Here is a 25,954-nt window from a genome sequence, read left to right as displayed (position 1 = left end):
GAGAAAATTACTCTTGGTACAGAGAAGGGTGAGTCACATGGGCCAAGGTGCCTTCCCTGACCTTTGGACCCAGGTGAACCTTGGCCTCTGCTGCAGCCAGCGGTGATTTTCATAATAGGTGGGAGGAGGGGGTGGGGGCGTGATGTAGGGATCCCAGCGAGTCACAGAATCTCAGAATCAATTAGGTTGGAAACGACCTTTGAGATCATCGAGTTCAACCTTTAACTGAACATCACCGTGTAAACTACAACATGGCACTGAATGACATGTCCAGACTTTTCTTAAACACCTCCACGGGTGGTAACTCCACCACCTCTCTGGGAAGCCCATTCCAATGTCTGATCACCCGTTCTGCAAAGAAATTCCTCCTGATGTCCAACGTGAACCTTCCTGGCCTAGCTTAAGATGATGTCCCTCTTGTCCTGATGCTGGTTGCCTGGGACAAGAGACCGACCCCCACCCGACTACAGTTTCCTTTCAGGGAGTTGTAGAGAGTGATAAGGCCACCTCTGAGCTTCCTTTTCTCCAGGCTGAACACCCCAGCTCCCTCAGCCGCTCCTCACAGGACTTGTGCTCCAGACCCTCCACCAGCTCTCTTGCCCTTCTTTGGACACACCAGCGGAACCCCGCTCACGGAAACCTCAGCCCGGCATCCGCAGCTCCAGCCCCTGTTTTTAAATCGGCCGGGGCAGTTTCCTGCGTGCCGGACGCTCCAGCGCCGCATGGGTGCCGTGGCCCCACGGAAGGCGCTGGCGGGCGGGCGGGCCCCGGCCAGGCGTGGCGGGTCCCGCCGGTCCCCGGGTCCTGCCGCCGTCGCTCGGCAACAGCCCCGCCGTCCCGGGCACAGCCCGGTGCCGCCGCAACCCGGAAGCAGAGGGACGGAGGAGGCGGGCGAGGGGCGGTGGCGGGGCGGGACGGGACAGGGGTGCCCGCCCGCTCCCCCCCGCCCGCGGGGGCTCCGAGCGCCAGCTCCGCGCAGAGTCGCACCCAAGCACCCGCCAAGCCGTGTCCCCGCACAACACACTCCCCAAATCCTGCCGACCCGGCGCCACCGCGCTCAGGCTCCTCCTGGCCGGTGCGGGAGGAGGAGGAGGCGGCTGCTGAGCGGCGGCTGCCGGAGCCAACGGGCGGCGGGGAGCGGGGCGGGCGCTGCGGGGGTGTCGGGGTAGAGCGAGGCGTGACCCGGCTGACGGGCACCGTGCGGCGGGCGCGGAGCCGGACTCGGCGGGAGCAGCGGTACCAGCGGCGGCGCGGGGCGTCGGTATCGCTCGGCTCTGGCTCTGGCGCGGCGTCTCCTCCACCCCCTCGTGAGCCTGGGGAACCTGCAGCTCAAAGCCGCCGCCAGCCACACCACCATGTACCCCGGCAACAAACGGAAAAAGCTGTGGCGGGAGGAGAAAGGTATTATCGCCCTTCCCGGTGCCCGGCCCGCTTCTCCCGCCTTGAACCCCACGTAGAGCTGGGAGGGAGCGAGGGAAGGGGGGGTGGTCCCGGTGCCCTCAGAGCCGCCGCCTCACCGCGGGGTGTCCGGCAGCGCTTCCCGCCGGCCGCGGCTGAAGGGACGGGGTGGGGAAGGGGGAACTCCCTGCTCTCTGCCCTTGTCCTGGGGTCTCCTGGCTGACACAGCCTTCTTAGCAGCCCAGGCGTGCGGCAGTTGGGGCTGTTCCCCCCACACCTCGGTGTATTCGTAAGGAGTGGAGCCCCGCGGCGGAGGGAAGTAAGCGAGGGAGGGCGGTAAACAACCCCCTCCTGAGGGCTTCCCGCCCCCAAGTCACCTTGTGGGAGTGTTTCAGGCCGAAAAGTTGGGCACGTGCCCTCAAAACGTGCTTTTTCTCCTTTCAATGCGTTTGTTTTCTGTGGGGAAACGTGGTTTATTGGGATCGTTGGTGTAGACAGCTTAGATTCTAGTGTCGGTCAGACGGGGTGAAATGTTTGGGGTATGGGACTCTCAGAGCACCTCTGCTTCCCATCTTTTGAACTATTTATTTATTTTTATATATATTTTAAGGACCCCCACCTGTGTATTCTCAGTTTATAAAATCCCAAAGCTAAATTCTAGAGCATGAAAACTGTGGGCCAGGCATTTGATGCAGACCTTCCTGTTTTGGTACTTTATATCGATCCTGTGGAGAGCAATGTAAAAAATTAAGAAAAAAATTCACGGAGTGGAAGTGCAACATTTGTATCTGTGAGGAGTAAAGCTTCTTGCCTGGTGTGTTCCAAATAATGTAGTAACAGATGAGGAGAGGAAGAAAAACAGATCAGAGGGTCATATTTTAAGTTCTCTTTCTTTTCTTCCATCACCCTTGTGATTCTAAGTATGTTTCAAGCTAAGAAGGCAGAAGACTAGTTCAATGAATAGGATTCAAGTGCTCCTTTCTAAGGAAAAAATGTTAAAACACAAATGAACTTATTTTTCTGTAGGTTAGTTGCTCCTGTCACACTCCTCCAAATGAAGTGAGTCTTTTTCTTTCAAACTGTCTTACAGTCCATGTTTTTCTAGTAAAGGTGAGGCAACAAATTTCTACATGACAAGAGTTTCTGTTTTCAATGAAGAAGATACAGTTAAATTGTCTCAAGCATTGTTTATGTGTGATCAATTATAACTGACTTTTCCCTTAATGCTGTTTGTTGTTACCTTCAAAAAATGCAAGGGGCAGATGGGGAAAAGTTTCTGGTAGGCTCTGGTGGATGTTCTTATTACTCCCACATGTCTCTTTCAGCTCTGTTGCTGTCTGTGTGAATTCATAGCCTGGCAGGTGAACTCAAAGCCTTAGTAAGGATGGCAGAGTGGAGAGTCTGGAGGGAAAACTGGAGCTGCTGACACACTTTTGGTGTCTCCATCAGCTGTGAGGATGGTGGTCTCTATAAGCACGGTGATGTTACTGAATGCAAACCAGTGCTGCTCACTGCTGCTGGGTTTTTTCATCCAGGAAGCATTTCTGAGTGCTGGCTGGCCACAACTCCCTGTCTTTTTGCCCAGTGAGAACGAAGAGCATTTGCTGGTCTTCTGCTCCAGTAACTGTTCCAGCACCATGCTGATGGTGTTGGCCCCAAGTACTTTGAGTGAGGAGAGCAGAAAAAGCTTCTCTCTTCATTGCTGGCATTGCCCTTTAGTTTTCAGCCCTGTGACACTGTTCTTATCAAGTACCTTCTTTGCTAGAGAGGAAAACTACAGAAGCCAAACTTCTTTCCTTCTTACCCAGTCAGTACTTTGGAAATCAAATCTTTTGTCAAGCCTGCCTTCACCTTTCACAAGTACCCCATAACCCCTGCAAAGCTGGCTGTGCTCACTGGCTCTGTTCTTTCCATGAAGCTCTGAGTGCAGTTGGTCTCAGCTCTCAGCCTTTAATATTCTGAAGCACTTCTTGAAAAAAGCACTGATTGCTAGATATTGAGTTCAAACCCACTGATAATACTCTTGCTTTTCTTAATTACTTTCTTGGTAATTAAGGGTTGGTCCATGTCCTCCCTGGGGAGATCTTCCTTGAGGACAGCTGAAACAGAGCAGGAGCACGAGTGGAGGTGATTTCAGAGCCTTAGACACAGGAGTGGGCCACCTGCAAACTTCCCAAGTTTCTGCTACAGGCAGAAAATGGTACTTGCGGTGAAGGCTGTTGGGAGCATCCTCTGGGAGGTTTGGGTATAATTAAGACTCAGTTTAAGTTCTTGCTGCTGACTCACAAGAGCAAACTTTTGTAAAACCTTCCTGTAGAGAACTTGTGTTTTGAAGGCGCAGGACTGGCTCTCTTGCCTCCTCAGCAAAAGGCACCTAGACTTGCTCTGCTTGTCAGTCCCTCAAAACTGACGTGCTCTCTCAGGTCTGCCTACCCATGGGACTTCCAGTGTGCACGTCAGATACTTGGAGTTTTGTATGCCTGGAGCTCAGGTAATGGAGGTGGGTATGTATCCATTGTGCTTAATGGTGACCCTCGTTACATCAGTTCCACTTCGGCAGCTGTAAATATCCCAGTGAGATACCAAGCCTGAATAAGGAGAGAGAAGCGTTTTTGTCAACTGAAGAAATTGGTAATAGTGTCAAAAAATACCAAAATAAACTTATTTTGTTAAGGGAAGCTGTGCTCAAAACTTGCCTTATTAGACTGTGCTGAATGCAGCCTACATAACTAGGAAATTTATTTTGAAAAAAAAACAAACAAAAGAATCCCAAACCAGACCCCAGTGATTTTCTTTCTTGTTTTTTTTTTTTAAGGTTCGATCTGACAAGCAGTTTCCATGTTCAGCTCTTCTGCTGCTTCTTCATCTTGAGATGAAAATGTTCTTTTCATGTCTGCCTAGTCCTTTATGTAAAATGCAAATAACATGGGTCTAGCCTTCCTCTACACCCCTAAAAATGTTTCAGTCATGGAAGAGCATTTATTATTGATTAACATGTGAAGAAAAACTGTTGGTGTGGTTAAAGTAGCACAGCGCCACTGGTAAAAACAGACCCAGAAATTTGAGTAGAGTATGGGTGCTGTAATGTTCTCTACTGTTCTTTTTCTTTTCCCCTCTTCTTTTGGGAGGGAAAAAGCTCTTCATCTTGTGCTGAGCTAATACTAAGCATTGATGAGGTATGGAGGGAGAAGAGGATATGATGGTAAAAATGAGCTGAAGTGCTGGGGTTGCTTGCTGTTTTGGGTCATTGGGATGGCTTTTTTTTTTACTGTAAAAGTCCATTTATAGCAGGGTCTGAAGGAGAGTGAAGTTGGCAGTAGCTGTCATACTTGTGCGATGTTTGAGGCTTTACTTTTCACTAAACGTCTGAAAAAAGAGGTGGTGACATTCTCAGGAGAAAACAAAACCAACCATCTGTATGTATTTTAGTGTGGTAACCAGGTATGTCCTATTAACGTTCAAATGAAAATCTCTAAAGCTAAACTTGCCTTTCTTACCACCCCAGACACCTAGCAACTGACAGAACATTTGCTTTAGTTCTGATCTCTTTTGTTATGTAGTAGCATTTTATTAATCTCCCACCATGCTCCCTGCCTTTACTTGAACTTCTGGTTTTTTGGTTCTGGTTTACAAATGCAGAACCTACAGAACAGACTTTCATACCTGAAAACTCCCTATAAAACAACAATTCCCTACTAAAGTTGCTGTTCTCTGATACAGGAATTAAAGTGGCAGGAAGAAACAGCACAGTAGTGATGTGGGGAAGAAGCCTGGGCAGCCCAGAGTGTGGGGAAGAGGTGTTAACTTTGCAGAACTGGGATATCCAGAAATAGGTGCATGCAGCTGTACAGATGCATCTTGTTTAGCTCCTGTTGTAACTCACTGGATCACTCATGCTTGCTCCTCTCAGGTGGCATTTCATTCGTCAAGGGCACTGCACTGGTCACTACGTGGCTCATGTGCAACAACGTGTGAGAGCTTGCAAAACTTCTCTTATTTCTCTTTCCCCTAAACAGAGCGTTTGCTGAAGATGACCTTGGAAGAAAGACGCAAAGAGTACTTGGGGGATTATGTTGCATTGAAAACTATTCCGACATGGATGGAAGACTTAAAAAGCAAGAGCGAAAGTGATGGTAAGTAAAGTGGGGGAGTCTTAAGATATAGACCACTCTGTTTTCTCACTCTGAAGTTACTTTTAGGAAGGCTAAGACTTAGAGCCCATGTTGTTATGAACAGTGATAGCCTAAAATTGGGATGGGGGGGAAAAACCCTAGCAAAATTTCTTAAAGCCTCACTGGTGTCCCAGCACTCTGCCAGTATCCCCAGATGGAGTCACTAACCCTTAAGTGTGTAAAATTGCTCTTCTCTGCATGAGTCTTACTTTCCAGATACTCTAGCAGTCAGCCATGCCTAAAGAACTTTGTCTTTGAAACTTACTGAGCATAATGATACGGGAAATCTGGGCAAAACAGTGTTGCAGGTGACCCAAAAGCAGAGGGGAAGTGTGCGAGCTGTGTTGTTTTCTAAAAATCCAGAAACTGGAGAAGATGGGGTTTGAAGCCTCCTTACCTTTGGTCCTGCCTGCTTTCTTGGGCAGGAGCATCAGTCTGTCTTGGATTAACTCCCATTTCCTTAGCGTATGCAGCCTTATCATGGTTGTGATCACCAGTAGAGTTGTCTAAATACTTGCAGTGAGAACTGACCAAAAATGTGAATCCTATTTGCTTACTTCTCTACTCTGCAAGTAATTCTGTAACTGTGCCTTGTTCTTTGTCTAGTTCCCTTTCATGCACACAAGGTTGTGGAGGAATAGGGATGACTTCTGAGCTGGTTTCCTCCTCCTCTTTCTGTTCCTGTCTTGCTATCCTACTTGGCTGAAGCCTGTGTTTTTTTGAAGGACTATCTAACTATGAGACCTAAAGTGCTTCCTGCCTCTGCAGATATAGGACTAATTTTCTGACCCTTTTGTTATCATTAATAGTGAATACTGGCCTGGGTGAAGAGGTGTGTAGAGTAATCTTGTGGCTGCAGGTGAACATGGTCTTTATGGTGATAATCCAGGTGAAATGAGGCCTGGAGCTAATCAGCTGTTTTTAATAAAATAGGAAGGCTGTAACACTTATTTTAGCACAATCTAGAGGAGCTCACAGATTTTCAGATGTCCTTGTCAAAAGCAGCAATTGCTACTGTCTACTCCTAAAAGCATCTGGAATAACTTTTGAAGTGAAAATATGTCAAGAGTTTGCTGAGCTCTTCAGCCCTGCTGAGTAGCTGTATTATATCAGTACCCATAAACATCTTTCTACCATTTGGGTAGGTCGTTTATATCTTGCAACACTGGAAAGCCTGTCCATCTAAAAAACAAAGGCTGCATAAAAATAAAAAAGATTACCTGACTTCTCGCAAGTTGATTTTGGAGGCCTGTGGTACGTGGGAATATACAGTATGTCATGTGGTTTAACTGGGAGACTATCCCTTCTAGCCCAAACTAGAATTTTTAATTCCAGCTACTCTCAGATTCTCTGTAAAGCACTGAAATTCACAGATGTTGTATTACTTGGGCTGCTGAAAATGACAAGGTGTGGATTTACGTTGTGATTGCTGTTACACTTCACAGAAGCAAAATGTCGGTGTCTAATATGTGGGTATTGAATCATGGCAGTGGTGAATTTATTTCCTTGTAGCTGCTCTTACATTCTTTCTGTTAGTACCCAGTACACTGCAAAAAAATGCTGGAAGGCAAAAATTGTGCTGAAACCCTGCTCTGCTACTTGGTTTTGTTATACTGTACATTCAGGAGAAAATATCTGTAGTCACTCTTTCTTTGATGTATTTGTTATAAGTAAGCCATGTGTAATAGTGAACTTCTGGAAGGTTGGACTGCTGAAATGCTTCCATGTTCCCACAAATTAGTACAATTAAAAGAAATATGTGTATTAATGTGACTGTTAACTGCATCTGCTTCAAACTTTATTTCTCTTAAATGTTGACCCATTTTGAAGGTATCATGAGTCTAAAAGCTGTCTTTTTGAGCTGAAATACAGAAGAATTAGAATTTAAATATTCTTACTGATGAAAACTTTTGCTCCGTTTGTTGGGACATATGGAGTGCAACAGGTACAGCCTGAATGAGATTCTGGAGGGAACAAGTGAAGCTCCAGGTGTGATGGAATTGGTGATGATCCAACAATGCCATGCCCAAGTTGTGATATTTTCTTCAAGTGAAAGGTGGCTGCTTGCACTGACAAACAGAAGAGGTCTGAAGGGTGGTGGTGGTGAAAATAAAATCTTCTGTGTACCTGTCAAGCCAAAACAACAACTGATGGAGAATTTGGAAAAAATTCTTTACCATTTACTCTCAATACCATATACAGTAAAAAAATGACAGATTGATTAGTGAAGCATAGAGTGGCTGTTCAGGAAGAGTGATGAGGAGAAATCAAGAAAGCAACCAAGAACAAATCAAAGGAAGCAGGCACAATCAATCAGCTGCTGGAGTAAAGAGGCTGTAGGAGAAGGGCAGAGCATCTGAGCTGGCAGCCAGCCCCATAGATACTCAATACTCAATTTGAGATTAAGGATGTTCAGTACTGCACAAATTTTAGTACTGGCTATTAGGAAAAACTGCGTGTACAATGTCAAATCTTTACGGTGCCCATTTTTGAATGTGAGTGACTCACTGGAGGGTGTTGGGATGTCCCAGTTCGGCATACATTTTTGTTATGTGGAAGTTTAATGGAAGATTATTGAAAAGTCTGTCTGCAGAATTATTCAAACTGAAATGATCTAAGAGGTTCATATTGGGAAGGAACCAATCTCACTGCCAGGGTACTTCATGGGTGGTCTTTATTAGCAAATTGGAAGAACATACCTTAAGTTGTGGAAGCAAGTTTTTCCCTACCCTTCCTCCTTTGAGAGGAAGTTGTGATGAGAACTAAATTCTGAAGAAAACCAGTAAAGCTTGGAGTAAGTTTGGTGTTTTGGTGAGGATGGAAGTCTTTGTGATAGAGAAACATAACAGAGGGATGTGCATCTATGTAAAGGCTCCTGAGGAGTAAAGTTACTGAATTCTGAATGGCAGCTGACAAGGGCTTTGTCTCTTTGTAGCAGCGAAGCTATTAAAAAACTTTTGGAAGTTCAAAGAGGCAGTGTCTTTGTTAAAATGCCCTGCTCTGACTAAAAAAAAAAACCTACATTTTTTTTGCAGGTCTCTTCATATGGACATGACTAGCCATAAGAAATTAGGTTGGTGTGTGTTTTGGCATGGAATTTGGTCAATGTTTGTGTTAAGTCTTGATTTTGGGAGGAGAGTGGCACAATGTGGAATGCAAAGACTAAGCCTAGTGCCCACTTCTCTGAGCTAAGGGAAGCAATCTAATATAGGTTTGTGCATTTCCAGAAGGACTATGCTGTCAAAACCCCTGATTTTTGGTGTGCCGCTTGCCAGGCTGCACAAGTGGATCTCAGAGATCAAGTGTTGCAGCAGTGGAAGGAAAAGGGACAGTTAGTGACAAGTGGCCCTCTTTAATGTCAAGAGTGTATGGTAGAAACAGAAAACTTGTTCTTGAAGTAGTCCTGTAAATATAAGCTTTCTTTGGTTTAACTGTATTTATTAAGGAAGTGAGTTGCCCACTTTGGAAACAAAGAATGAGCTTGTCTTAGAGGGCTGGATAGTGTGAATATACTGTAACTATCATTCTCCCCACTTGTTATCCATCAGATACTCAAAGCACACATGTCTCATCCGTTTTCTCACGTACTTTGAAGTAGGATGTCTTCCTGACAACATGTGAATAATGGACTTTTTTTATGAAGCTCTGGAATTTATATCCCTTTGTTTCAATGCTATATATTACACACCACTTTGTTAGGCACTCATCTTGTACAGCAACAAGAGCTAATGTTGCTCAGTGAATAAAATGCCACCATGTAGACTAACAACTAGAGTGTATTTTAAAGTTAAATACATATATTCGCTTTTTGTTGGGTACACACTAATTCCCAAAGATGTCTTTACTTTGCAGTGGTGAATCTGAGAGATGACTTCAGAAAACTTGTTCTGGAAAGCTTTTTTAAAAATTAGAGTCTTGGGAATTTTGTTGTCACTGAGTTTTGTGTGTCACAGGTAGAAAAACATTTTGTTGTAATTATTGGGTACTTCAGAAAATGTACTAAGTGATATTGTTTAACTTCAGGCAGCTGATAGTCCTGCTGACTCTCACAGCCTCTGGAATACATTGCTGTGACAGTGATGCCAAGAAAACAGCAAATTTGGGTGGTGGTTCAAAGATCTTTGCTAGTGGTAAGAACTACTTTTGATAGGATGAAGTTAAAATGGAATGACACAGTAACTGAGTTCATTTTTGTCTGGGGTTAAATGACACAAAAGGTCTGCAGTCATTTTAAACAAGTCTTGAAATATGTTTAGATGTTTTGGCAGTCTCTGAATCTTTTTAATATGCTATTTTTAAAGAAAATGATATGGTTCAAACTATTCAAATTAATCTGTTTTAATCTGAGGGTTTTATGTATAATAATAAGGTTTGGATTTAATAAAAGCATCGTTGTACTAAGAATGTGTAGCTTTCTAAATAGTCCCAGTGGGTTGACACAAGATTACAGAGACAAAACATGTAGATGAGCTGCTCCAAATGCTTTGTGGTGGAGAGAAAATGTGTGGTAATGCTGAGCTCTGACCAGCATTTCTTGGGGTGGATAACTAACACAAGTAAGTCTCCAAAGAACCCAGAGTCTCCGTGCAGCCCTGCTTGATATGAATATCTGTGCTGCAGGAACTAGGAGCCAAGGTAACGAGTACTAGACTTTGGAAAGTGATGCCACTACTAAGCTGCAGTGAAATTCAGCCAGATGTCTACAAGTAAGAAATGGCATCTCTCTAAACCACTCAATATTATCAGCGATTCATACAGGAAAAGAAATTATGTTCAACTAGAACATTGAGATTGTTAGACAAGTTTGACAATCACAAGTTCTGTTTATAACAGCTGTGTGAAACCTGTGTGGTTCAAGACCATCCCCCCACCAAAAATCCAAGTCCATCAGCTTTCATTGTGACTTGTTTTTCTTATAATGACTGTAACTACTGTCTTTATAACAGATCTTTAGCTGAGTGACAAGGATGAAAGTAAATTGAGACAGCTTAGTGTAATTTTTGCTATCTCTCAAAAATAAAAAGTGCTTTTGCTAATGAAACTCTTTGTTTGATGAGTTCAGAGTGCAGCAGTTTTTCTGCTAAGTACATGCAGAAAACAACAGTAACTTGTGTGCCACCGTTCAGGGTCTCCTCTGTTACCTGTGGCCCTGAATGTGAATTCCAGCTTCGCTTAAACTCGTGCTGTATTCGGTTTTGTCCTTACTTTCCATGTATTGGCATACCACTGTTACTCATGCTAAACATCACAAGGTCTCTTCAAGACTGGTGTGTTTAAGGTTAGAAAACCGTGTCTCTTAGATGCACATGGAGAGCACTGCTTATCAATTGCTGTGTATAATTACTGTGAAAAAACTAACAACTGTGGTTTCTGTGAATTGTGTGAGGATTATGGTAATTAAGTATTTTGAATACTTGTGAAATGACATGCTTTTTGTGGAAGTGGCTGAAAATCTGTTTGCTCATTTCTGCTCTCTATGTTATATACATATTAAGGAAGCAGCAAAGGAATTAGAGGGGTAAGAAGAGCAAACCATGTTTACAGCTTCTTAGTCTGTGCTGAAGGGGTCCAGGAGTCTGTGTGCCCACGGCATAATGTGGAGTGACTTTAAGGCTGAGTTGGTATTTGTTTGGCTGCAACCGATATCCAAGGCTGCCAGGGCAGGAGGGTGTAACCAGAGCCCTGTGTGCTCTACTTTGCTCAGGCTCTTGGCTGCCCTTTTAGGATGTGTCCTGAACAGATGCAGAACTGCAGAGTTGTGCAAATCTGACTGTGATTTGGTGACCCCAGACCAATACACACCTTGGCTATTGATTTCCAAAGATAGACTTGCACAGACATGGGAATAACTCTTCAGGTGCAAGTTTACTTGAGCATAAACTGAGAAATAATCTCTGTGTGTGAGTTGGTTTGTTTCTGGAGGTGAATAGTCTCCAGTTAGTGATATACCTGATATAAGTAGATAAATTAGTGTGTTTAGTGTAAGTGGTGGAGGGAAACTACAGTAAACAAAAAGACGGAAGATGTATTCAGTTGACCTTGTAATTCCCTGGTGAGCTGCATGTGAATAACTTTTATAGGATGGATTAGCTGCCAAAGAGATGACACTTGTGTTACAGTTTGCATTAAAGTGTTTTTGAGAAAAACAAAGAAGTTTCTTGCTTTCAGCAAGTGTGAGATGATGATTATTAAAAAGTTCAGATCTGTTTACATAGATTAAGAACACAAAATCCAGTGTAGCTAATCCTTTCTCTAAGAAAGTAAATCATTTGGCTTTGATGTAATTAAGATGATGACTTCTCTTTAAGCTGCTGCTCTGTGACTTTTTTAACAAGGTAACTTCCACACAGCATTAAGCTTATACAGGTCCTGGATAGAGTTATTATTTTGTGGCTCTTCTGCATGCAGCTGAGAAAGCTCTCTTATCTACACTGGCAGACAGCTCCTTGAGGGGGAAGAGTTAACCATAGGAAAGGATGCTGCTCTCAACAACAAATTGATAAATTGGCATCCTTATTGAGGCTCTGCAAGCTCTTGATGGTTTTTAGAGAGGGCTAGTAGGTGGAGACGCAAAGGGAAGTTAGGCACATCTTTGCCAGAAAGAAGAGTTCTAATGTTTAATTACTGATGACATGAATCTTGACCAGATGAATAACTTCCAAGCTTCTCTCCTGTGCAATATGAGAAACAATTCTTTTTTTTTGTAGCTGCTGCTGAATGTCACTGCAGTGTCCCTAAGGAAGTACTAAGTAGAGTTAGGAAGTCAAGATGATGCAGTGTGCTGTCAGCTGGCTTGTTCAGGGTGTGAGCGAGGACGGCTTTAGCAGCAGTGATGCTTTAAGTTGGGATGTGCTGTTCCTCAGAAACTGCTGAGAAAAATTTTAGGTTCCAGCTTGGAATATTTTGGTAGCTGACTTGAGTGAGATAGTTTAATATATGCAGGGAAAAAGTAACAGGTTATATATTTTGGCTTCTGTCTTCTCTTTGGTTATTTTTTTTTTTTCATTCTCCTTTTTATATATAAAGGGTGAGCTTCTTTTGAGCATGGGGAATTGCAAGATCAACCCCCCAAATTAATGTATTGCTCTACAAAGACAGTTTCAGTAAGTCATCTAGCTTTGCTCAGTATGGTAGCTTGGCTAATGCCCTAATCTATAATTTATGATGGATTGTGGCATATGTCCTCACAGTCTTTTGCAGACAGATGTGAGCCAATGTGCCAGCCTGATTAGAAGCCATGTGCCTATGATTAGGCTGAGGCCAAACCAAGCTGTTAAGTTGTACCCTTGTCGTGGCTCACTAATGTAGATCTGTTGCCTGGCTGCATGACTTTTAGATATTTTCAAATGCACTTGGAAAAAGCTGATGTCCTTCTGCAGAAGGTGGAACCCTCTTTTGATTAGACAGGTAGAGACTGGTATGGCTTGGTTTAATTTGATGTAGCTTAGATATGACAGGTATTTAAGAAGGTGCTGAACTATTGTCTCAACTAGGATTTGCTGCCTGGGACTCTTTATAATTAGTTATGACACAGGGTAAGCCACCCAACTGTGCCTCTGTCTGGGTTTGGGGCGCTTGCAACACGTTTGAAAACTAACCTCACACTCAACGTAAGTAATGATACTGCCTTAACTCCCTTGATGGTGTTGCGGGATCACTGATGGAGTTTAAGCTCACCAAGCTCTCTGTTTGGATCATGTTAACTAACTTTCATGTGTAGCTGTATTTGCTTCATGCACAGTTAAACTCTTTATTACACGTGTTAAAAACCCAGTCACTGGCAACAACCTAAGTCTGGCTTCTCTTTTTTGATTCAGTAGACCTAAACTCCTCAGCATGTAGAAATACCACTTAACAAGCCAGCGAGGGCCTGAATAAGTTGTAGTGTAGAATCATAGGATTGTTAAGGTTGCAAAAGACCTCTAAGTTCATTGAGTCTAACCATTAAATGGTAGTAGTTACTCTCTGAAGTGATACATAGCTTTCTCCATGTGAGGGCATCTAGCTGATGTGTATTTGGAAAATGCAGTTAAGAGAAAATTTCTCAGTCCTGTAGGAAGTGCTGCTTATTTTTTATGATACCCAGAAAAAGCTCTTCTGTGCTGGACAGAAGGCTTAACAATCCAGTTGAAAGATGATAAATTTGAATTTTGCACAGATTTGAAAACCATTGAAATGATGCTGAGAAATATTTTCTATTTCAATTTGCAGTGTGAGTGAGAAGCATAATGTTTGTGCACAGAGGTTGTCCTGAGACTTGCAGGCTATTGCATGTTGACTTGGCATGTTTGTAGAAGTGTGTCACAAGGGCCTTCGCCAAAGTTTCCAGATGATTTTTTTTTGGGATGGGATGCTATAGAATGCACATGTTGGAAAATGAAACCTCTCAGCCTTGAGCTGATGTAGCCAAGACATTTATTTCTGAGAGTGGAAGTAGTTCTCTCCAAGCATCTTTGCACTAACAGCATCCCTGGGAGTTGGTGGTCAAATGCTGTGTTAGAAAAGACTGCTCTAGAGTTTACCTGAAGGCTCCTGTCCAAAAGACTCAGTCCATCTCTAATGCAGAGCAGATATGAAGAAAGTGTAGCTATAAAGAAACTGGTTGCACCTTTGTCTTTCTTTAAAACATTTCCCTGCCTTATCCTGCCCTTTGCTTTCCCACAAAGGCTTGTTTATGCAACGTTGGTCTTTTGTGATGGTCTCCTTGGTATGGCTGGTTAGACTGTAAAGGTGTTCCAAGTTCTGTGTTTTCCATTTGCTACACAGGTGTGACTTGTATTGAAGTTCAGCCTGCACTGGATTTATTCCCATGTGCTCAATGTAACCTTTTCTGTGTTCTTAAGGTACTCTACTGCTTGCCTACTGATGTATTGTGTGTTGCAGCGCTGTCCTTTGGTGGGATTTCCTAATGAGTCTGCATCCACTGAAGGCAAGCCCCAGACTTCATGCAGCTGTCACTGAGAGTATGGGTCAGCCATATTTAAAGAAAAAATAGAATTCCATTCTGTTTTTTCCCCTCTTTCTGCATTCCCACCAGTGTTCTTATAGGGGAAGGATTGTAAGTGTACTGCAAATAACTAAATCCAGGAGAATAAGTGATGTACACAGACATTCTTATACTGACTTAAAGGCTTTGAGATTTGGTGTGTCTTTCATTTCTAGGTAGATACGTAAAAGAAGATAGCTAGTGAATTTGTAACTGCTTGAGAGTTCGTATTAATTTCCAGTTTTTAAGTCCTTGAATGAAGCAAGCATGACTTGCAACACTAATGAGTAGTGGTAGAATTGTCTTCAAATAGTCAAAGTTTCCTCTGTCCCTTGCTGTTCAGGTTGAAGCTCCAGTATTCTTTAGGGTAGCAAATTAAATGTGGTATCTTGGGGAGTAGGGGAAGGGAAATGCTGCAAGGTAAGAGCTATCCCAAGCCTAATGTCTTCATGTAGAAAGTATCATCTGTTGCACCTGCATAAGAACTTACCCTCTTGGTTTGCAAGACACGTGTCTGCCAAGGGAGGTGGGAACCTCCCTTGGAATGGAGAATATGGCCCCCTTCCCTCTGAATTATTATAACTTTGAAAGTAAGGGGCTTTCAGGCGAAGATATGGGAATAGCAATAACAGTTCTTTACTAGTACATATATGTATAATAAGGCAAACAAACAACAACACCGGCAGCAGCAGCAGCAAACAGAGCAGCAGCCCAGCCCCAGCCTCTCTCGGCTGCAGGTGGTTTCCCCTTGGGTGCAGTTCCGCTCACAGCCGGCAGGGGCGCTGGGGGCTCCCGGCCGGGCGGCTGCGATGGTTCCCCGCGCCTGCAGGGGGCGCTGTGGCGCGAGCTCGACCGCATCTCCCTCACGGGGTAATGGCGGGTGAGACGGCGGAAGGGATGGAAAAAGGGTTTCCTTTGCAAAGCCCCAGGGGCAGCTGATCCCGGTGCCCCTCTGGATAGCGAAATGAGCTGTAGCAGGAGCCTTGGAAGCAGCAAGCTGGAACGGCAGGGACGAGCAGATCCCAGAGTAGCAAACAAAATGTATCAGAAACTCTGGAGCTGTAGCAGGAGCCATGGGGTGTCTGGGCAGGCACTGGGTATTGGGTTACAGTGTAGCAAAAAATCCAGGGCAGCGGCAGAGAAACGGCGGGGCTGGGCAGTGGCATCCCTGTCTCCCGAACAGGGCCCGGAGAGGCTCCCTCAGAGGGGCTCATGGCTCAGAGTCCCAGCGTTTCCTCTGAGGCACCCGAGCAGATGGTGAAGGGTCCTTTGGTGAAGTCAGGTGTTAATAAGGTCCCAATGCAATCAATGGCCACTCTTACGAGCAGAGCTTCACTCATGGTAGGAGAAGACAGCAGGAGACGGAACCCCTCAGTGGTGGTGAATTCTTTCCAGAACAACCGCAGCCTGTTGGCCCTTGGAATGCTGAGAGAGCAAGAGAAAGCTAGGAGCTGCACCCAACCCCTTCCCCCAGCCCAATTCTCTTGGTATCTCTGCCCTTCCCAGAGAAACCCCCAGGTAAAGAGAGAGAGTAGCCAGCTGCACCCCTCCCCTGAGCTGTGGCAACTTCTTTTGTCTCTCTAAAGTACCCAATCGTTATTGTTTCCTAGCAGCATATGGGAGAAAATTCCCTGAGAAAAAGAAACAGAAGGAAAAAATCCTAAACCCCAACTTACCTACCTGTCCCCTGATACTAGAAAACTAAAGTTTCTTCTCCCACCTGGTAAGCTGTTGTCACTGTATGTCATGCAAAGAGGTTTTTGAATGACAATGCCATGAAATATTTGCTGATGATATTTTGCACAAGTTTTGGAGTTCTCTGGTAGTAACATTTTATTTCCAAGCTGTAGTTCAAGTACTACAAAAGCCTGTAATACTCAACTAGAGAAATCATTGCTCAGCAATGGTGTAGGGAATTAAAAAAGCAGAAAACACAGTATAAAAATTGTCTGACTGCTTAATAAGCTAATGAATGAAAGTAATGTTTTGGTGGATCCCCACTATAAACTTATTTTAATCCTTGATGCTGTTTGTGCTCACCCATTTAAAATGTGTTCTCACATTTTGGTAAGTAAAACAGGTGCTGCTGAAGACTAAATACCTGGTTGGTCATGAAAAGTCAGTTTTTTTCCAGCCAGTTCATAAAGGTGAGTGGAGGAATGCTGCACTGCTAGTGGTATGTTTTGGATGAAGGCTCATAGTTACCCTAAGTGGTACTGGATCAATTTGAACACACCAGGAATGGTTGTATGAATGCTGTGATATTGCCAAGACACAGCTCTTGCAGTGAAGGGATCTGCTTTGTCTTGGAAGGAATCTAGTGAAGTGGAATCACCTGTAGTCCTTTAGCTTTGTAGACAAGTATCAACATAGTCATGGGGCAATGAACAGTGATCTAAAGGAGTGTCATATGTTTGTCTCCATTTTTGAACTTCCGCTGATAATTATGAACTCTCTGTAGTAGAGGGAGATTAAAAAGTAGGAATTGAGTCTGAGGCAATGCTGTGTAGCTCTTTCCTCCGTGTGACCTTGGCTGACAATTTAATGTACTTCAGTACAACTCAGGCTGCCATTCACTGAGAAGAATCTATATTGAAATTCTTGGTGTCACCTAGAGTGAGGTACTGATAATCAGGCTTGGGCAAGAACTTAGCAAAATACCATATCCAACAGCATTTTTATTCCACTATATCATTACAAAGTCTGGAATCCCTCTGAAGTCCACATTATAAAACCAACCAAACAAGACAGTGATTGAATGGGTTTCTTCACACAGACAAAGCACAGCTCCTTCTGAGTCACAGCTGAACCAGCAGCCTTTTCTATGGACCCTAAATCATGAAATCTTCAGCAAGCCTAGCAACCACAGCAGCTGGATGCTGACTCTCCAAGTAAACGCACAAATACCCAAGGGCTTCAGCCTACTTGTGTCTGCTGTCAATGTGCATGCTGCTGAAGTGAGAAGACTTTGATTTATGAATTGACAGTTGCATGTCCCTGCAGATAAGGGTGCATCACAAATTAGAACTGGGAATGTATTCCTGTTCTTGTTCTCCTTGTTTGTTGTTACTCCTTTCTCAAACTTTGTTCTTTGGTACTTTTGCATTCCATACCAAGTCTTCTCTTGGTTAACAAACCTTTGTAAAAAAAGCAGGCTTCTCTTTTCCTTCTACTTGTTTCTCTCCAGACTTAAAGGGTTTTTTTGCCTCTCAGCTTTGTTATTTTGGGGATACAGAGAGCTGTGTGGGATAGACTGAGAAAAAGGTTGTTTAAGGACTATGCAAGACCTTGTAACACGAGAAAATTGCATTTTGCATGAGCGTTGTGTGGGTTGTTCAGACTGACTGGCTGTTTGATCAATTCTCATGGTACACCACTCTTTATCTATGTAATGTGTAAATATCTTCAATGGCTCCCATTTAAACATGTGGCTAAAATGTCAAGGCTCATACTTCCAACCTTGTTTGAGGGCTGCTGGTAGCCATATATCACTATGTTAAACTTGGTCTGAGTGAGCGAGCTCAGGGCTTTTTGCAGTAGTTGTGCAGGGGTGAGTTATAGCCCCTCAGATGGGGGATATTTCATGCCTCCTGTAGAACCTTGAATAGGCAATACCATGACCTTCTGACCTGGAAGATGGAGCAAAGTGTGACCTCAGCAGGTTGGTCAGTGGTGTAGAACTGAGAAGTGTAGTTAATGCACCAGATGAGCCACAAAGATCATTAAAACATGATTAGGGAACTGGAGCACCTCCTGTGCCTGGAGAGACTTAGAGAGCTGAAGTTTAGCCTGAAGAAGAGATACCCCAGATGGGATCTGCTCAGTGTTTATAAACATAGAGTGGAGGGTGTAAAAGAGATCTATTTCTCCAGACTCATCTCTGTGGTACATGGTGACAGGACAAGAGGTAGTAGGCACAAGTAGAAAGAGGAAATTCTTTCTGAGCATTAAAAACCAAAACCACACACATGCTGTGAGCCTGGCTGAACACTGGAACAGGTTGCTTGGAGAGGTTGTGGAATCTCTGTCTTTGGAGATACTTTAAATTCAACTGGAACAGGGTCCTGGACGACTTGCTCTGGGTGACTTGATGGTCACTAGAGGTGCCACCCAACCACATCCATTCTGTGATTCATGGTGTCTGTTTGCCACTGGAGTTTGGTACTTTGCTGTAGTCATTGGCTAATACAATTACGCCTCCTGGTAATTAGCTGAAACAGACCATATTGGCAGAGTATGCAGCCAGGGAGAAGGTGTTGTGTTCATCATCAAGTGCTTTTGACTTGCATGTTGTGCTGCGTTTTTGGCTGGGTAGAAAGTGATTTGTCTGCAACAGATGTTTCTTCCTTGTGCTCAGGTTCTGATCTCGTTTAAGTCCAAGAAGTGATAGAGCAAATCTGTTCTACAAATCTGAAGTACTACAGTGCATCTGTGAATGCTTTTCCCCTGGTGATGGAACATATGGAAATAATGCTTATCTTGATTTAGATAAGCAATTGCCTTTCCTGTACAATCATCCATGCCTAGTAGGAGTAGAAGCAGACACATAATAGTACAGGTCTTACAATCTGTCTTTTCTAACGCTCCATAAGCCTATACAGGAACAAATGGAATGGAAAGTTGTGTTAGATGTGAGGTTAGTAATTGCTAATAGTTCATTATTTTTAGTCTGTACAGGAAACTTGCAAAAACAAAGCTTTAAGTTAAAAAAAAATAGGCACCTAAGGGAAAAAGCACAGAGCATGTAGCAGAATTGTTGGTGCACATTCCCCCAGCGTCAGATGCACTCCTAATGCTCGCTCATGTCCTTTGTGTTTTTCAGCAACCCAAGAAAAATGGTTTAGTTTCCTAGTCAAATATTTGCTGAGGATTCTTTCAGGAGTGGAAGGGCTGCCTCTTGTCTGGGGATAGTGTGATTCTTGTCCCTTGCTCAGGTTCTTTTTCCAGGTCCTCTTACAGAAGCCTTCGTTGTGGGGATACATGTCTCTGCTAGTAGCCATTGTAGCAGGGATGAGGTAGTGAGCAGACTTATTTCTGTTGAACTTGGAATTAATTTACTTCCTTCAGCTGTGAATTCTAAAGCTGACTAGAAATGAGGAAACTCTCCCATTTTCAGCTTTTATTTCTTGCAATCCAGTCTGCTACTTGCTTTTATGAACTTGAGGAGAAATGTGTCATGTGACTTGTTTAACAAACTTCCCTTATAACAGTGTGAGCCTGTGAGCCTCACTGCCATCAGTCGCTCTCACTTGTTCTGTCTTTGATTTCTTCTCCTACCGGCTTTTGCTCATGGAGTGCCAAGAGACTTTTACTTTGCCATAGGTATTGCTTTATCCTATGGGGCTTTGGTACCTATTTTTACTACTTTGTGTGTGCTCTACTCTGTCATTAACAGGCGTTTCAAAATGCAAATGTAATGGTTTTTCTTATAATAAGCTCTTCCAGCTGTAGGTTTTTCTCCTCCCTCTAGTGGTAAACTCTTTGGTATTGCTGTGGGGATTTCTGTAATTGGAAGCTTGAGACCTGTTTAAAAAATTAATATACTTTAAAGTATACTAGACTTTAAAACCCTGGCTATTTGAGCACTGATTGAGTTTCAGGGCTGATTTTCCAATGCTGTAGGTTTGTGCCATCCTTGTCCCTTGTACCAGCTGAGTACATTTATGTCCTGGGTGGGGGCTCCCTCTAGTGAGATATTCTGACAGTCCCTCATCCACTTGGTTCAGATGAACTTTACCCGTTTTCTTTTCAAGTGCAGTTGCTGCTGACTCAATCGAATGCGTTTTTCTACCCTTGTGTAAGCTGTAAAAGCCCTTTTCCTTTGGGGTGAGCTGGAAGGAGTTGTAAACAAAGCTGAGGGCTAGGACTGCCTATTTCCTGTATTTGGTGTGAAGAGCTCAGCTAATCAGCCTCATCCTACTTGAAGCTGTGGCTCTATGGACTCTTGAGATGTTTTGAATATGACTGAAGGATCAAAGGATGATGTAGGAGGAAGAGCTAAATGAAATTGGGTTGTATAGGCAGAGGGTTAGAGGATGATGGCTGGGTCTAGAGGGGAAAAAGTGGGGGTGGGACATGAATGTTCAACTGTTTCTGGTGAAGATTTTCAGCTGTACTGTGTTGCTGAGGTTGGGGCAGAGAAGACAAGAGGAGGACTTACAGCAGCGTTTCCACTCTTGTGTGTCATCAGTAACAGCCTAAACCCTCAAATTTTGGGAAGGATGTACCAGGATCAACTCCATCATTCGTGAGTGTGTATGCAGAGATGATTTAGTGGCCATTGACTTCACTTCCTCATAAGAATTGAAGTCAACTTGTTTGCAAGACTAAAGTTAAAACAGAAATAAAAGCTGTCTTATTTAATAAATAATTTTAATAATAATAAAAAATCTGGATTGGAAATCTTGTAGTATATTGCTCCATTTGCCTAGCAGGTGTTGTTTTCTCAATCAGAGAAAAGCGCTGCCTCCTTGTCTAAGTCCTTCCACGCTTTCTTGTTCCTTCCTCTCTGGAGCACGTCCCCCCGCAGGCAGCGCTGGCGCAGGTGCCTCAGGTAGCTCTTGATGGAGGCAGAGTTCTCCTCCTGCCGGCCGATCACCTCGTCATGGAGGGGGGGGCAGTCAGCCAGGCAGCAGGTCCGTGGCCAAGCTGGGCGTGTCCAGGCCTTCTCCTGGGAGACACGGGGCAGGGAGCACGGTGAAAGGGGCAGAGGGGACTCAGGGGGCTTGAGCCCCTTGGGCTCTCCTGGGGAAGCTGGGGCCTGGCTGGGCTGCCCCAGGCCATAGCTTGTGTGGAGAAGACCTCGGGCAGGATCTGTCTTGTTCTTGTGCCTCAGCCTGTCCTTGTTTCCTCCTGGGAGGAAGGGGGCTGAGCCCCACCTCTGCCTCTGGGCTCGGGCACAGGGCTGGGGAAGAGGCAGAGGACCCTTGGTGCCTGCCCAGGCTTTCCTCTGCACAGGGGCTGGCAGTCCTCTCCCTACACGTTGTAGCTCCCGGCCCCCGGCACCATCCCAGCTGCCTGGTCCCCAGCCCTCACCTCTCTGCGCTGCCTCTCGGCTTTTCTCCGGAGGCTGCATCCAAGGCAAAGCACGGCGAGCAGCAGGGACAGGGCTAAGAAGGTGCAGCAGTGCACCTGCACCAACCACAGGCTGGCACTGCCTGTGCCAGTGTCCGGCTGCTGCACGTCCTGGGCTGGCACGTGCAGCCGGGCCGTGTTCCTGCTGGGACAGCTGTGAGCTCTGAGGGTGCTGGGGAGCAGCGAGGCCACGCAGAGCCCCAGGAGCAGGGAGAGCCCCGGGCGGAGCATGGCGGAGCTGCCTGAGGAGCTGCGATCTCTCGCCCTCACCCTGAGCTGAGCCGAGCAGTGCCCACGGGGTCTGTGCAAGGTGGTGGCATCAGCTGTGATGTCACAAGGCTGTTGCCTGGCAGCCAGAGGCTGGGAATGTCAAGGCAAGGCCAGGCCAGAGGGTCTGAGCATATGGCTGTCTCAGCCTGCTGCTGTATCTTGCCGTTGTGGGACTGGGCCTCAGGAGCTTGGGGATGTGCTCTCCAGTGCTCAGCAAGGAACTGCTGACACGTCTGAGTTGGTATTCTTGAGTTGATGAAAATGGAGGGTGAGACTAGAGGAACAAATTTGTTTGGGCTGTTTCTACCTTCTCACTAAATATTGAGGACTCTTCTTGCCTGTCATCAAACTTCACTTGTTCTGAAGATTTGGAATTGATTCACACTTTTGTTACCTCAAGAAATGAGTTCTATTTCTGACCAATAGATGAACTCAAGCTTCTTGAGACTTGTGTTGGAAAGAATGTTTAAAAAGTAACAGTAAAAGTGAATTTAATAATCTTCCCTCCTCAGTTCATTGCTGTGATGTGCGTGTCTAACTTGGTGAAGCTTTGGGCAGTATGTTTGTGCAAGGGTTTGAGGTAACTGAACTCTTCTATAGACTGAATCGGATGTAAATGAAGTGATTTGGTATAATGATAAAATCCACGCGTGCTGGCTCGAAGAGCAGCCCGGAGGTCTAGCTGCGCAGCCTATGATTTACGGCGGCACACACAAAAGGATCAGAGGGGAGGCGTTCCTCACCCGAGGGAGCTGTCCCTTGAGCAGAGCGTGAGAGCACGCAGGGGGAGGCGAAGAAGCGGAGAGAGGGGACTCTCCGTATAAGTTCCACGCAGAAGGTTTATTCAGGTGAAACGATGGGGGGTAGGGGAGAAGACGAAAAGCCAAATTTTTGACAGGGTCCAGGGATTTTATAGTGGGGAAAGGAAAGTCGGGGTAAGGGATACAGCCAATGGAATACTTGACAGGAGGTAGGGTAGCGGGTAAGGGAACCAATGGAAATAACACAAAGGAGGGACTTAGGGAAGGAACCAATGGGGTGTCCAGTACAACAGAACTTTCTAGAACTTAGACATATTAAATCAAGGGAAATAAATATACATAGATCCATACATAAAATAGGGAGGGAAAAATATTAACCAACGATACAAAAGTATGTAGATAACTGAACTGGGGGATTATGGGCTGTCACCCTAATTAAGAGCAAGGCATTAAACCTCGGGGCCTGACCACCACAGCTTGGTGTCTGTTTTGTCTTCAGGGGCTGCAGCCACTTGCACCGCCACAATTTGGTGATGCAAAATCTCAGGAGTTTACAGGAATAAGGGAACTATGGTAACATTATTTAGTAACAAATCTGTTGCCAGCCTAGTGTATGTTGTCTTCACCACCTGCCTCCTCCTAGCTGAGCAATTTAAGGTGACAAAGCTCCAAGTTTAAAATCTGCATGGATTTTTTTTTCAGGCTTGTTGTCTGGCTACATGTCTTCAGAAGTAATTCTGAATTTTGGGGCTGTTGGCAAATGGTGTGATTGTGTATTTTTGTACTCACTTGGTATTATTCTGGATTGGAGAAATTACTCTAGTTAGGAGGGTAATCTTAATTAATTCCTCAATTTGTTTTTGCAGTTTGCACCCTTGTGATTACCAAATAAAATTACTGGTGGATCTCACTTCAAAAAATATGTGTGTTTTACAGTTTTGTAATCAAATGGTATATGGATTAGGATTCAGTGCTTCCTACTAGCTTGTATTCGGAAACAAGTAGCAAGCAAGCAGTGTGATGTTAGGGCAGTGCTGGTGTCTTGTGGGTTGCCGGTGCCCTCTCGAGGTGAAACCGAAAGATGCTGCAGTCTGACAGCAGTAGTGTCACTAGATTGCTGCCTGTTCAGGGCTTGTAAATAACGACCTTGGGCCCACGCTTGTAACCTGATTTTTCTGCTTTCTTGGTTTGTAGGTGAAAACGCTAAAGAAGATCTGCAAGGGAAGAAAAGTCTGAGTGAGAAAGTTTCTCTCTATAGAGGTGACATTACACTGCTTGAGGTTGATGCCATCGTTAATGCTGGTAGGTTGTTAAATATTATATTCAGCTATGTCTTGAAAATCCTTTATAGCTCCACAGTACAAGTGTGAACTCTGAAAAGTTGCCTAAAACTGGTGTGTCCTGTAGAAATCTGTTGGCAAATACAGCTTTTCCCCAGTTCCTTCATATTGCATCTGGTCATCCTGCATGCATTTACTGTGGCAGGGATTATTGTGAAACTTTTATAACATGGTTGCCATGAAAAAATTAATGATCTCATGTCCGTCTTTTGGCTTAACTTGGTTAGCTGAGACTTCACACTTTGTGTTGTAGAAGGCCCAATTTTGGTACTAAGCTAATGCAGTACATTCCAGTCTGCTTTTATAAATCAAGCCACTTGTGGGCTAGTTAATGCGATAACCTTAACAACAAGGTGATAGGAAAACAGAATTTGTTTTATGTGGTTTTCATATTTGCTTTCTTGTTGGGAGATTGTGTTTTTCAAATATTTGGCCATGATCTACAGAGTTGTGTTTTAGTACCTCTTCTTGTTCAGTGACTGTCTCCATGTGTGCAGCTGAGGTGAAGAACTGTGTGTAGCATCTTGTGACAAAAAGAGGGAAATGCCTGTGCAATTAATTCAATTGTGTATTAGGTTATGGCAAGCTAGTTCAGTTTTTTGGCAAAAAATGATGGGAAGGTTTACCCCTTCACACGTGCCCCCAGCCAAATCTTGCCTGCACTCTCTACTCCAAAAAGAGTGTGTGGTTTGTGTGTCCTGAGGCTGGAAATTTTTTCCCCCTAGTATTTGAGTGGCACTGATTAATTTTCAAGAACTAATTTTGCTGGTATTAATTTCTTGGAAGGAAACATACTGCAGTATCTTCTCTGTGATGGAATAAAGTTCAGAGGTTCCCAGGGTTGTAATGGCCAAAATGGATGTGTTTGCTTATCAGAGGAAAATGCCATGTGGAGCTACTGATTCATGTCTGTAAAGAGCACAGGAGTGTTTGCTCACACAGTGTAGAGGGCAGTGAACAGACTCTCTTGGACTGTTCAATTATATGACATCCGCTTTAACTGTGGACATCTGCTAATGGGTTTTGTGAAGTAGGGGTGGAATCCTTAGCCATTTCGAAATACATTTTTGCATTCCAAGTACTGAGGCTGGTATTCCCATGCAAAAAATTTTAATTAATCTTCTAGTTTACTGATGCACAAAAGCCTTCCTAAATAACAATACAGTGGCATCCATGTAACATGATCCTCTCCTCACTGTGTTGACAAGGCCTCTGAAGCTTTAATATTTTTTTTTCTCATTCTTTTAAGATGATTTTTTAAGTAGTGCTTTTGCTGACTTCCTTACTTTATTGCTTTCCAGTAAGTCAATATTAGCATACTTCTCTCCGTTTATATTTAGCTTCTCCTTGTTCATAGGCCTCCCTTGAATTACAGGCTGGAACTAGTTAAGGATTAGCTTTAGAACAGGAATACTTAGCGTTTCTTGATTTAAATCGCCTTTTAATTCTCCTGAAAGGTCCAAAAAACCTATATCCCAGACTGCAAATGATATTATCTGCCTATAAACCTATTATATGCCTGCCATTGTGGTGAGAAATGCATCTCTCTGAGGAGAAATAAAAATATAATCAAATCAATGCATATTAATATGCAATTTTGAGAAAAGGTTTAAAGACCACTCAAAACAAACTGAGGTTGAAAGACCTAAAGAGGGACGTAACACTCTGAAAGTATCGAGAAAGCTTTTGGCAAAAAAAGTTGTTTCTACTGTTGCCTTCTGTAAATTGAATTTGGGTTTAATGGGAGTTTCAGATTAGATGTTGGCAAAGCTACTTATTGAAGGGAACAGGTTTATACAGTGATACTTTGGTGTATCAGGCTGACACAAAATAGCAGCCTTAGGGCCAGGGCATTGTTACAAGTGGATTTTTAAGATTCTTGTAAATCTTTTGTAACCTTCTATCCTTCCTAAAGGGCATAATCTATTAACTATTATGTGATATTAATAATTC

At 44.1% G+C, this 25,954-nt stretch overlaps 1 protein-coding gene across 9 annotated transcripts in view; it reads left to right on the top strand.

Moving 5' to 3' along the window:
• The first annotated feature begins 1,160 nt into the window (after positions 1–1,160).
• The window catches only part of MACROD2 (mono-ADP ribosylhydrolase 2), an 877,989-nt gene continuing 853,195 nt past the window's right edge, over positions 1,161–25,954 (top strand). For 2 of the 9 annotated variants that reach the window (XM_042049289.1, XM_042049284.1), the window contains exons 1-3: positions 1,163–1,401; positions 5,415–5,531; positions 23,856–23,963. In XM_042049289.1, the coding sequence (XP_041905223.1) occupies positions 1,356–1,401; positions 5,415–5,531; positions 23,856–23,963 (271 nt within the window). In that variant the 5' untranslated portion in view covers positions 1,163–1,355. Of the gene's footprint in view, positions 1,402–5,414; positions 5,532–23,855; positions 23,964–25,954 lie in introns of all 9 variants that reach the window. The other 7 variants (XM_042049283.1, XM_042049285.1, XM_042049290.1 and 4 more) reach the window with 6 other exon arrangements.

This window comes from Corvus kubaryi, unplaced genomic scaffold, assembly GCF_017639235.1.
Source record: "Corvus kubaryi isolate FWS band 111438036 unplaced genomic scaffold, C.kubaryi_AGA036_p1.0 70, whole genome shotgun sequence".
NCBI lineage: Eukaryota > Metazoa > Chordata > Aves > Passeriformes > Corvidae > Corvus > Corvus kubaryi.
Note: the sequence above shows the minus strand (reverse complement) of the source record. Positions and strands in the feature narration are given on the sequence as shown.